Source organism: Stenella coeruleoalba (assembly GCF_951394435.1).
Source record: "Stenella coeruleoalba genome assembly, chromosome: 14".
In the NCBI taxonomy this organism is placed as follows: Eukaryota; Metazoa; Chordata; class Mammalia; order Artiodactyla; family Delphinidae; genus Stenella; species Stenella coeruleoalba.
In genome coordinates, this window is record NC_137160.1 from 47602415 (window position 1) to 47615745 (window position 13331).

General features: G+C 33.6%; 1 protein-coding gene across 3 annotated transcripts in view; it reads right to left on the reverse strand.

The window, feature by feature from the left end:
- Positions 1–13331, reverse strand: part of TAF4B (TATA-box binding protein associated factor 4b) — a 125339-nt gene that overhangs the window by 16182 nt on the left and 95826 nt on the right. Inside the window, exon 15 of one of the 3 annotated variants that reach the window (XM_079942162.1) lies at positions 7846–7933. The exons of the other annotated variants lie outside the window; for them this stretch is intronic. Within the exon in view, the coding sequence (XP_079798288.1) occupies positions 7868–7933 (66 nt within the window). The 3' untranslated portion in view covers positions 7846–7867. Of the gene's footprint in view, positions 1–7845; positions 7934–13331 lie in introns of those variants that run through there. 3 annotated transcript variants of the gene reach the window in all.

Below are 13331 nucleotides of genomic sequence, written 5' to 3' on the forward strand. Positions count from 1 at the left end.
GCCTTCACCATCAGTTTTTACTTTCTTCCTCACCAAGTCCTTTGCCCAAAGTCACCTAGGGCTGATTTCTGGTTACACTATACTGTCAGTGCCAAAGAACACAAATGTAGTTAGGAGACCATTTGTAAGAAGAAAAAAAAAACCTGTTGGGACAATGTACTATTTGTTTCTGAAATAGAGGATTTTCCCAATCGACTTTCTACGTGAAGATATTCCTTAATCTGAATTCTTCACTTAGATGAATAGAGGGTAAAATAGAAGATGGAATTCAGTGAAGATGAAAGAAATAATTCACTTACTAAGTGTACAACAGATGTTTTCGGAAGCGTAACCGAACCTAAATGTAAACATTCTTCAACACTGCCAGGTCAATTAAGTTAGCCCTCAATTTGTTCAATTATATCACTAAACAAAGTTTCATATTTTTATAATGAAACTTCTGAGAAATGTTTTTGCTCTAATAAGGAAAACTTGAACACTGTCAGTTACCAATTTCAGAGCAATGACACCATTTTAAGAATGACACTAAGTAATTAAAAATAACCAATTATTCACATTTCCCACCAACTTAATAGAGCAGGTGCTGTGAGGTAAAACTTTTAGAAGTGTCTCTACTTCTTTTTCCATGTTTCCTTAAATTATGTTACTGCTATACTAACTAGTTCATGCTAGCCCATGTACTGATTCAATTCAAAAGTTACCTGGGTTACTAGGTGCCTACTATGGGCAAAGGAACTGTTCTGGCAGCATAAGATATACCGGGGGACTGAATGGTGGTGAATACACATTGTCTCCTCCATAAGGAAACTCAGACAAATTACTTAACTTCTCTGTGCCTCAGTTTCCTAATCTGCAAAATAGGGACAGTAACTGTAATTATCTCACAGGGTTGGCCTGAGGATTAAATGAGAACAATGCCTGGCATACAGTATACAGTCTATAAATGTCATTTGTCAGTTGGGAGGCATTGAAGGTTTATAAACAGGAAACAGTATAATCCTAGTTCCAGATCTTTTTTTCCATCCCCTAGTTTAAATGCCCTATTCTCATAAGTCATAGCTAATTTAAATAATTTGTCCTGCCACACTAACCTTGTCCCTCCTAGAGAAATTTTTAAATTTTAGTTGAGCTTTGAATGTTTAAAGCTAAAAAGTAAACTAATGGGCATTACAGACACATGGCAAATGGATGAGGGATGTATCCTGGGACAGGAAGGTTTTCACAAGCTCCTCAGATCAAACAGTGGAGGACCAACCACACTTATCAGTACTGTCTGCAGGAGCTGATGTCCATTCCTTCCATTCTAGTCCCTGAATCATAAGACCAAGAAAACACAAATGTGTCCCTGAATCTTAACAGTCGACCAGGAACAAGAGTTGGGCATTTTAACCTCTAAAAGGCAAAGATCCTTTATATTTCTCAGACTCTCTACTTGATTTATTCTAACCCCATGTCACCATGGCAGCTCTTAAGGGATGACTCAAGTCTCAAACTTTAAGCAAAAATAAGAACTAGACATAGGGCGCAGGGGGTGGAAAGAAAATCTGGCTCCAGAACAAAAATCAAACATCTTCTAAGTCTTGGTAGCAAAGATAAATAAAAGTGTCCTGGATGCCTGGCCTTAGTGTAATAATGTAATAAGATCACTGAAAATCTATGTTTGAAAGACCTGAGCTTCTAGGCCTCAAGGGCAGCACAGAGCAGAAAATACTGAGCTGTGAGACTGCCTGCCCTCTGCTGGTCAACAAGCAGAATTTATGAAGTAACACATCCCTCACCTCTATCACCTTCTTTTCATTCCTTTGAGTTATTTCAGAATACAGACAACCTTGCATATTAACTTCCACCCTAGAATTTTGTCACCTCTAAGTATCCGTTTTTCAACAGTCTTTATAGAAGTAATATGTCTAAATAGACTGATATGATGTATAATCGTGGGCTTTGAGTTCTAATTCTAGTTGTGTGATTATGAGAGTTGTGAAGACAATACTGGTTGTCCTATGCTAATGACCACTCGTGTCTTTATCTCCAAAAGAACACTTTCTTAAATTCTAGGACTCATTGTTCAATTTCCTAATAAAGTATGTATCCTAAATTCAACATGTTTCAAATCATTACTCCTGCCTTTCTCCTCTTCTCTTTCTCATTTAAAGGAATGGTAATACCATTCACCTCCAATGCCTAATCCAGAAAACTGGGTGTCATCCTCAACCCTTTCTTCTTCTAATCCCATCTATCACTTCTTATCAGTTCTAACCTCTTTAATAGTTTCCAAATCATCTACATCCTTCTATATTTTCACTTCCATTATCTTCTGCCTAAGATGACTTCATCAACCTTCTAAGAAACTATTTCCAGTATTAATATTCTTCACACTGCTGTGAGTATGATCTTTCTAAAATAAGTAATCTGATAATACCGTTTTCCTGTTTAAAATGCTCCAGTGGCTAAAAACCACCTCTAGGACCAAGTCCAAGTATTTAAGCATGACAAATACAGTCAACCATGAGCATACCAAAGCTTCTCCCCACATTCTCATCTCTCATTCCTTTCTTCCTATCTCAAACTATTGATCATGCCACAGAATGTTTTTTCCTCTTTGTTCCAGACAGTTAATTCTCTCCTCCTGGAACTCCTTCTCCAATCTCTCTGTCCTATCCTTACATCACATCACTCGACTAAGTCCTTTAAGACTCAACTCAGGTAACCTGTTTCCCCAATGCTACAAACACAGACTCACCCCAGGTCTAGATTAGGTCCAACTCCTGTGTATTTTAGCTGTACTCTCTACTTTACCGTCACATGTATTCAGTGCAATGCAACAACCTCTTTCTCACTCACTGGAAAGGAAGGATTTTGTACCTGTGAATATTTTATATATATGGCACTTAGCTGGTATCCAATCAACGTTTGTAGTACAATTATGCATCAAGTGTCACCCAATATCATCAGTTATATGAATGACCAAATAGTGAAAATGAGCCATATTATGGGCTTTGGACATTTTAAATCAAGATCCTGCTGTCATTCTTAGCTTTAAGCCAAATAAATTTGGGAGAAAAGCTGAAAGGTAATATCCTTTGATGACTTGTTCCTCAGCATTACTCATCCCCACCAAGCTGCCACCAGATGGGATTTGCTCAAAAGGCTATTTTCTGCCACTTTCTCCAAACAGTGGGTAAGTGCTTCAACCCACCAAGTAACACAACACACAAGAAGAGCAAATAACCAAATAAATATCAATTCTGAAAAGCAGTAACTTACTGCAAGTTGAAAAGCCTGTGTCAGCAGGACTTTCCTCTTTATACTCTCGTAATTTTCTTTACCTTTAATTAAGACACAAAGTCCTTTGAAAACTCAAGTAACCTATGTTCAGAACTAAGTTTTATCTATTATTTTATGCTAACTTCTTTAAAGGACTGCCAGTTAAAGATTTTTCTTTCAGAGCCAACTTTAATTTTATCCTTGAAGGATTGTAAATGTTAAAAAAAACTACAACATCAGTAAGGATTGCTGTGCCTCACAACTAAAGGTAGATTTACCAATATATTTAAATGTATTAATAGTAGCTTTAGGTTTATTTAATTAAAACTCTGGTAATTCTGGAGTTGATGAATTGCATATAGACAGATGGAAAATGATACTAGAAAGAAATATGAATTTACAGGAAAAATGAAAGAGCACTAGAAATGGTAAACATTAAAAAGCTGTTTTTATTTTCATAAGTTCTTTAAGAGATATATGACCAAGTGATATAGTACAGTGTACTATGGAGGTTAAAACATATGCATAAGTAAAATAGGTGACAACAATAGCACAAAGGATGGGAGGACTTTGTATAATGGAATTATATAGTTAAAAGGTTTTTACATGATATATGAAGTGGCATTAATTCAAGATTGAGTATAATTAGTTAAGGATACATATTGTACCTTTAAACAGATCTGTAAAGCAACCATTAAAAAAAAAAAAGAGGTATAGTTAAAAAGCCAAAAGAGGATATAGAATGGTATACTAAAACACTACTTGGTTAACTCAAAAGATGACAACAAAGGAGAAACAAAAAAACAGAGGGACAAACAGAAAATAGCAAGATGGTAAACTCAAATCTAATCATAGTAATAATTGCATCAAATGTAAATGGACTAAACAGTCCAAATAAATTTTCAGACTGGATACAAATCCAAAGCTCAATTACATGCTACTCATAAGAAACCAGCTTTAAATAAAGACACAGATAGGCTGGAAGTAAAAGAATGGAGAAATGATAAATCATGCTAATACTAAGCATAAGAAGTGCTGGTGTAGTTATAATAATATCAAAGTAAACTTTAAGACAAGGAATATTAGCAATGAGAACAATTTCACAATGACAAAAGGGAGCAATTCATCAAAAAGACATAATGTGTTTGCACTTAGTAAGACCATCAAATAAAAGAAGCAAAAATCGACAGGTAAACATAGACAAATGTACAATTATAGTTAAAAGAAAACAACTTATGGAATATTATTCAACCATATATAGGAATGAAGTACTGATACATGCTACAATATGGATGGATCTTGAAAACATTATGCTAAGTCAAAGAAATTAGATACAAAAGGCCAAATATTGTATAATTCCTTTTATATGAATGCCTAGAACAAGTAAATCCATAGAGACAGATGGTTGCACAGCTATGTGAATATACAGTTGTCCCTAGGTATATTGGTTCCAGGACCTCCCATGGATACCAGAACCTGTGGATGCTTAAGTCCCTTATATACAGTGGCATAGCATTTGCATATAACCTCCACACAACCTCCTGCATACTTTAAATCACCACTAGATTACTTATAATACCTAATACAATGTAAATGCTATGTAAATAGTTGCCAGCACTTAGCAAATTCAAGTTTTGTTTTTTGGAACTTTCTGGAATTTTTTACCCCAAATATTTTCAATCCATGGTTGGTTGAATCCATGGATGTGGAATCCAGCAGATATGGAGGGCCAACTGTACTGACTTGCACGCTTTAAAATGATGAGGTGTGGTATGTGAATTTTATCTCAACAAAAATCCAAATAATGGCACAGTCTGGTAAGTCAAACAAACAAGTTCAAATAAACATTTCAAAAACAACTTATATTTATTCTTTTCAATACTCTCCATAATTCTTAGGAAAAAATGCATAAATAGGAATTCAACAACATACTCTAAATAGGTACTGTTGCAATGCTTAAGGCAGATACATTGTTTTCCATGTAAACCTGATTTTCACTGGTAACATTAGTTGAAAATCTGAACATTTTATTTCAGAATATTTCAGAGAGAAATTTACTGTCATTTAAACTACCAAATAATTTTATTGCTGATTTCTCCTCTCTTCTTTATTCTTGTGTATTTATGTCATTTTCACTCCTTTACTAACATTTAAGGGGGATTTGGGAAGGAGGGAAGATAAACCCATAATGTGCAATTCAACTTATTTCACAGGGGGTCCCTGAAGATAGTTGACAAGGTGTCAGACTTTAAATCTCTGGAAAATTTTAAAGATCCATCTAAAATTCAGATTTATGTTTAAGTCATTTACAAAAAAGAGGCATATTTGTTTATGGAAGTGTGAGCAAAATAAAATGTGAAAAATATATCTCAAAACATAAAAAAGCTGCTTCTTTATCTAAAGTAATAATGCTCTAAATTCTAATGAATCTATATGATATTTATAGAAGGTGTTAGATGACAACAAATCTGTAATCTGAAATCTCTAATTCTGTTTGTCCCCTAGTAGATTTTAAGCTGCTGTGTTTCCTCAAATCATTTCAGGCTTAATATTTCAATTATAATCTACTCAGATCCTCAAATAATGAAAACTAGTAAATACGGTAAACAAAATGACATCTATGTAAGATCAATCATTCAAATACCCATAAGAATTCAACTCAGTTCTCTATTTCAAAATACACACATTTCTAAGTTATGAAAGAAAATGTCCATAAATAATTTTAATGCTTAAATAAAAATTAAAAAACCCAAGTATCTCCCTCATAAGGTATTTTAGAGGTTTTTCACACTTCAACACCATGTTTCCATACAGAAATAGAACCTCAACCTTTGAAGAGGACACATAGAAATGGTAGAGATACAATAAAGGAAAAATTGTAGTGACTAGAATATTTTGAAATGACTGATCACATCTGTTGCTAAAAGGGAATGGGAAAATAGGCATTCACACAGTGGTGGAAACTGGCACAAAGCTTTTGGAAAGTATTATGGAAATATCTATTAAAATTTAAGATGTGCATACCCTTTGACCCAGAAGTTCCATTTCTAGAAATCAATTTGGCAAAATAAATGGGTGCATGAAGATAGAGGATGTTAACTGTTTATAACAAACCAATGAAAATATTCTAAATGTCTATCAGTGGATCATAGAATTACGGCACAAAAGTATGTACCAGTATGGAAAAATGTCCAAGATGCAGTGCTTCACAAATTGTAAAACAGTACTTTTAGGATGATCCCATTATAGTAATTAAGAGCACAGACAAACATCAAATTCTCTGGATGTGTATCTGGGCTTCTCCACTTACTAACTGTGGAACTCTGGAAAAGTAATCTTCCCTATACCTCAACTTTTTCATTTAGGGAAAATAATAGTATGATTTTACAAAGGAGTTACAAGGACTAACCAAGATAATACATTCTAAGTGCTTGCTAAAAGTAAACTATTATTATATATGCAATTGTAAATATATATATATATTTGATTATATTAGGTAGAACTATATAAAATTGCCAATACTTGATAGTTTTTCACCTATGAAAACGGCAAGTTCGTATGGTTTAACCTAATACATGCATGGATAATTTTGGAAAGGGTAACCCAAGAAACTTAAGAGCTGTTTGTAATACTCTTTTATACTATTTTGACATTTTCAACATGATCAGTTAACAAACACTCTTCTCTCCCAAATAAAAAGCTATCTACTCTATTCCCCTTGCTTTAAGCAGTACTATCTTAAAAGTATAACAGACATTTTTCTTCCCCCCAAAATCAATAATCATTTGTTGAATGTATAATCTACCTTCTGATAGTACTCTTCTAGAAACTGAGTCTTCTTCATTTCAGAGAAATTTAGACTTCATAAGAAACTTGCAAGCATTGGAAAGGATCTTACCATACCTAGGTAAATTCGTACTAGTTTAAACAATGGAAGAAAGTTATCACTGAAATCTATTCTAAATATTATATTCCAAAGAGCTTTGATTTTCATAATTCTATACAACTATCCTTATATAAAGGTGGGTGGGAAGAGAGAAGAAAAGTCAAGAAATAAGAACAAAATAATATTTTCTGGCAGGTACAAAGAAACGTGTGGGGTAGTCTGTGTTTGAGACCACCACACGTCTAGTGCTTTGGAAGCCCTAGCCTGCTCCATGTTGAACATTCTTGGAAAGGTAATAATGGGGGAAATAATTAAGTCCAGAAATTCCCTAATCATCTTCCTCTGAAGAAGACAAAGCAATGGAATCCATCTTAACTGTGCCTCCTGATATTTCCTCTTATCTGATACAGACGCACACAAACCAGCAAAGTTCCATCCGTTCTTGGACAGAACACTCTCTGGTACCATCACTGCCTTTCCAGGACATCCCATCTTCCCCAGACTTCATTTTTGTCTATGAGCAGGAAGCTAATGCTGAGTGCTTGTTTTAAAAAACAGGTACATCATTACCTGGCACTTAACTCGCTAACTTCCACTTCCTTGAAGGGGCGCACCACCAAAGAACAGAAATAATGAGAGAGGGACAGAGAATACTGTTGTTAGGATTAGCATGGAGGGAAAAAAATGGCTACCCACCACACAGACTTCTTCAGCATCTCAGAGATAGTTCTTGGACTCCAGTAAGCAATTCTTTTCCTGAACGCTCAAAGATATCCTAAGACACTGAGGATACAGTATTAAATCATGAGGACAGGCAAATGTTTGTGCTACTATGACTCTGATAAATTTTTTCTCAGATATATTCAAATTAGTAGAATGCTCAGGTGATTTCTGGCTGTCTATGAAGTAACTACAATTATTTTTCTTTTCCTTAAGAAGAAAATTATAACAGCTCAAGAAAAAAATTTTTTTCAAAACACAATGCGTTTTATTACTTTTTACACTGCTTCATAGTAACTTGTGATTTTTCTTCAAACAATTTCAGTTTAGTTTCTAAAAAAAACCTTTATTTCCCACCTGATTTTCAAAGTTGTATACTAGGTACCAAAAAATTCACATAAATGAATTTTCAAACCCTGAGATATCTTTAACCTAAAACAGGTTAGGCCCTAATGGTGTACTTTGCCCTTCAGAGGACTAGGCATCTAGCAGAGTAGAGACGTTCTGTTTTAGGGCACCTACACACAGGTTAAAATAACAAAGAAAACATATGGAAAGATTCTTAAAGCTCTATTGTTTCCTTTATAGCAACATCATTTATTTCTTTACCCTGATTTTTTTATTGCAGTTTGCCCACAGTCTTCTGAAAACTGCCTTCCCTCTCCCTACCTTGTCCCCCCAAAATCAAAGTACTCTAATACTTTAAACATCAAATTGGAGCTAAAGGGAAAGGTAAGTTGCTACAATAGATATATCACAAGACCCTCAAGTTCTATACAGAGAAGTTCTAATAATATCTATAGCAAACTGCTGTGGAATACTATTTGAGATACAGGATTTTTTCAAAAGTTCATCTCTAAATACATGTAAAAATTAATGAAACTTTCTCAGAAATCACTCATCTGTAAGCTGTAGCATGAAATATTCTTGCCAATGGAATTCAACACATTATTCTAAAATGGTCCTTTCTCACCTTCTTAAGCCTACTCATAAAATACTGCAATGTGATAATTTCTATTATTAATGTTATAGTGAGACCACTAAACATAGGGCTCTGCAGTAGAATCATTTTATAGGTTCTATCCAAATAATATTTGCTTGGCTAATAATATTTAAAGAATGCTTGTTTTAAAAATATTTACAAGTATGCCTAACTGAAATGCCTTGTTTTCAAGGTATACAAATTTAAAAAGTACAATAAAGAAGAAATGAATTTTAGGAATGCACCTTTAATTGTAGGGAGATATAGCAAAACTGTTATCAATATCTAACATTTATCTCTGAATTAGAATTCAGCTGTGGAAAAAAAATATGTTTGTCTGAAAGCAATTCTGAGTCAACCAAATTTTCTATTTATTGCTAAGAAACGTTTCAAAAAAGCCCCTTCTCCTCATTATCTTCCTCTAAAATTCTTACAGTTTTACAGGGTAGTACTTTAACCTGCTTCTAGATAGAAAGGACATACACTTACCTATATAGTAATAATTTCTTTGTTTCGGTTAGCAAATGAACACTATTTTAAGCAACACATACCAGGTATATCAATACTATAAGCATCATGTAGTTGATCTGGCACTGTAACCACTTACTTTTAAAAGAAATATCAGCATTTTCAAGCCAATATGTTATAAGGTTAAAATAAAACCTATCTTTATTTTCAATAAAATAAAGAAATATTGTTATGATGGTTGGCTCATTAAGTTAGGTGAACTATTTGAAAGTATTGCTAATAGAGAAAAGATAGAGCCTTTATAATCCAAGGACCTAAAATCAATGCAGGAAGTAAAGTTATTAATGACTTAACATTCCAAAGAACCCCAAACACATCACCTCAGCGGATACATACATGACATACACATGGAAACACTCTAAATCTTTAAGTAGGTTCTAGATTACTGCATAGGTATCTGTACAGCCTATGTTAATTTAAGAACTAATTTCATATGCATATATTCTTATATATAACTTCAACACACAGCAGTAAATTAAGGACAAATTAAATACTCCAAAGTAGTAAATTTTAAGTCCCCCCCCGCCCCCCCGCCCAGAGCCAACAGGCTTATGAAACAAATAATTTGGTTCTAAATGATAATTGGTACTTGTTGCTTTTTGCCAGGTTAACACGAGGAGACAGGAGCTGATGCTATTCAACTCTACCAAGACTTCTGAGAATATCAATGTAAATCTACACAGAGAATAGTTTAATGTATAAATTGTACAACTAGAAAGATTTTTTAAAGGATAAGAGCCAGTTTTGCTTTGTTTTACATAATAGAAAAATATACTAAAGGAAGAAGGTCTAAAACGAATTTCTCCAAATTTATTATTGTTGATTTATTATCAACAAAAATTATAATCTATGAATGCTGAACATTCTAAGTTTAATTCTCTGAATTTTACATTTTTTAAAATCACCGTTTTATGCAATCTTCCAAACTGAAACCTCTTCCCTTCAGTACTAAAAACCTGCATTTGAACTAAGGATTTTACTCTTCAAAGAGCAAGACTCTACCTCACTCCCCTCTGGGATTATATGCTTATTCTAGTAAATTCAAATCAAACAGGTAAGATTTCAGGTTTCCATCTATAAAGAAAGAGGCAGACAAAAAGTAGATCCTCAGTCTTCAAGGTATAGAATGTTAAAAATCTAAATGGTTTCATACATCAATTTTGTGTTATTTGTGAGAGAACAAAAAACCTGAATCGTTAAAGGGTTTTTAACAATCCTGATTCATGCAATTTAAGTGATTGGAGGGGCAAATCAATCAGCAGTATATGTAGACACTGAAAGAGCATACAGCAGGGTTCTCTCTAGCTTCCCATTTTTCAAAGAAAATTACCTTTGAAGTTAAAACACCATGAATAAAAATCAACAAAAAAATAGTTTTCAGCTAATTTCAAAATAAGGATTGTACTAAAATGTCACCAACTCATTAAAGAAATGGATATTTTCAATTCAGGTTGGCATTACTTAAAAGTACTCGCTGTTATAATTCAGTAAAAGTCTGACAATGATCGAAGTTTAAAGTCCAGGAATAAAGGGGAAAACATACAGGCCTAAGTCCTCAAAACTGAAGAAGCACCAAGCAAACACACACTTCAGTATATTTATAGCCAAGTTAGAACACATCTGTTTTGAAATTTAAAAATTAAATAAGCTTATATTTTAAAGCTAATAGATAAATCATATAAACTGATATTTTTTTAATCACTGTTTTGAACATCAACAGTACATTTCATTTTCCCCCCTGTAACCTATGGACTTCCTCAGATTCAAACATACAATCCATGAAAAATTCTTTAAAATCTCTGATTATTAGAAACCAGGGAACATTTAATGTTTCTGAGATTTGTGACGAACTCAAATGAGACATAAAAATGAAGCTTTGAAGAGATTAATGATTAACAGTTCAAATTCACTATGGATCATTAATACTACTTATAAAATTCTATTAAAAGCTAAAATAATGGTACTATTACTATGATGACAAAGATGACAATTTATTAGGCCTGTACTTGAGGCCAGGAACTAATTAAGCACTTTACATAATCCAATCCTTAAAACATTGTAAGGCGGGTATTACACCCATATTCCAGATGGGGATAATTGAGGTAAGAGGTTTAAAGAACTTGTCAAAGGTTACAAAACTTAATGGTCAAGACCCAAACCCAGATTTGACTGCGTCCAAACTATTATGTACTTATGATGCTATGATGCTTCCCCACGAAGCAAACATTTAACAGAATTTGTTGTATAAAGCTACCATTATCAAAAAGTAGGGCAGGAACTCAGACATCCCTGTAGCTCTTTCTCAAAGGAATTATAATATTATAAAGAATAACTGTATGTGGATGAAAAAAGATTACAAGTAACTGTTCTTGCCAAAAAGAAAAAACTATGCTAACTAGGCCATATTTATAGGAATACGCTTAATGATGAAATAGCATGCCCACTTTTAATAAAATATTTACACATTTACATACAAATAGATCAAAAATAAAGGGCAGTGGGTTGTCCTGTGCTAGAGAAGTAGGAACATAAAAAACTCTACTGGACTAGTGTTACCATATTTTAAAATATACTAAGATTTGGAAACTTGCGGTCACAAAAAGACAAATACTAAATGATTCCATTTACATGAGCTATCTAAGTAGTCAAATTCATAGAATCAAAGTAGAATGGTGGTTACCAGGGGCTGGGAAAAGGGAAGATGGGGAGTTGTTTAATGGGTATAGAGTTTCAATTTTGCAAGATGAAAAAGTTCTGGAGATGTGGTGCATAACAATGTGAATATGCTCAACACTACTGAACTGTACACTTAAAAATGGTTAAGATGGTTAAAAAGAAAGATTTGGTACTAATACATAAATAGCCATAAACAGATATACATCACTAGACTGGTCCTGCTGCACTTATATGGTAGTTGCTAGTCACATGTGACTATTAAAATTTACATTAATTAAAAAAATTAAAACTATTTCCTCAATCACACTAGCCACAGCTCAACTGCTCAACAGCCATATGTAGTTGCTGAGGACAGCACAGACAGCACATTCTCATCACAGAAAGTTCTATTAGCTAGCACTGGGTCAGAGTATACAGAAACAGTCTCAAATACATATGGAAATTTGTATTTGACACAAAATTGTTTGTGATAAAGGTGGCATTTCAAATCAGTGGGGAAAGAATCATTGAGTAAACAGTGTTGGGACAATCTGCTAGCCTGGGGGAGAATGAGGGGGACGTGAGGGAGTAAAGGTAAATCCAGATCTCAACTCTTATTCAAAACAAATTCTGAGTGAACCAAAGATTTATACTTAAAAGCTGAAATGATAAAATACTAACACATAAGTCTAATTATTAAGAAAGGGCTTTCCAAACACAATAGAACCCCAGGAGGACAAAAGCAGAAGACTGATTTTTTTTTTCTTAATTTAAGAAAATACAAACTTTTAGGTGAATAAAGCCCAGACAAACTGAAAGGAAAGTGGAGGGAGGTGTGGAGTGTTCCATTTTCTTAATCTATTAAAAAATATAACTCAGTGGGGAAAAGGTAAATTGAAATGCCAATATACACATGAAAAAATTGCTCAATTTCATTCATAATTTAAACACTCTATTAAAAATTGCATTTTCAACCATCAGATGGCAAAGAGAATCCCCAGTGTTAAATGAGAGTGTGAGAAAACAGGCACTAATGGATATAAAGCCTGATACAACTCATTCAGGAGGTAATTTTAAAATATTTATCAAAAATGAAAAGCAACAAATAATATTTATGGGTAAAATGATATTAAGTCTAGGACTGACTTTAAAATAACCTGAGGAGTGAAAAACTTACCTGAGAAGGTTGGTGTAGATATAAATAAAACAAAATTAGGCATAAACTGATAGTAGTTGCAGCAGGATGGTAGGTGTGTAGGGGATTCATACTACTCTAGCTTTGAGTATGTTTGAATT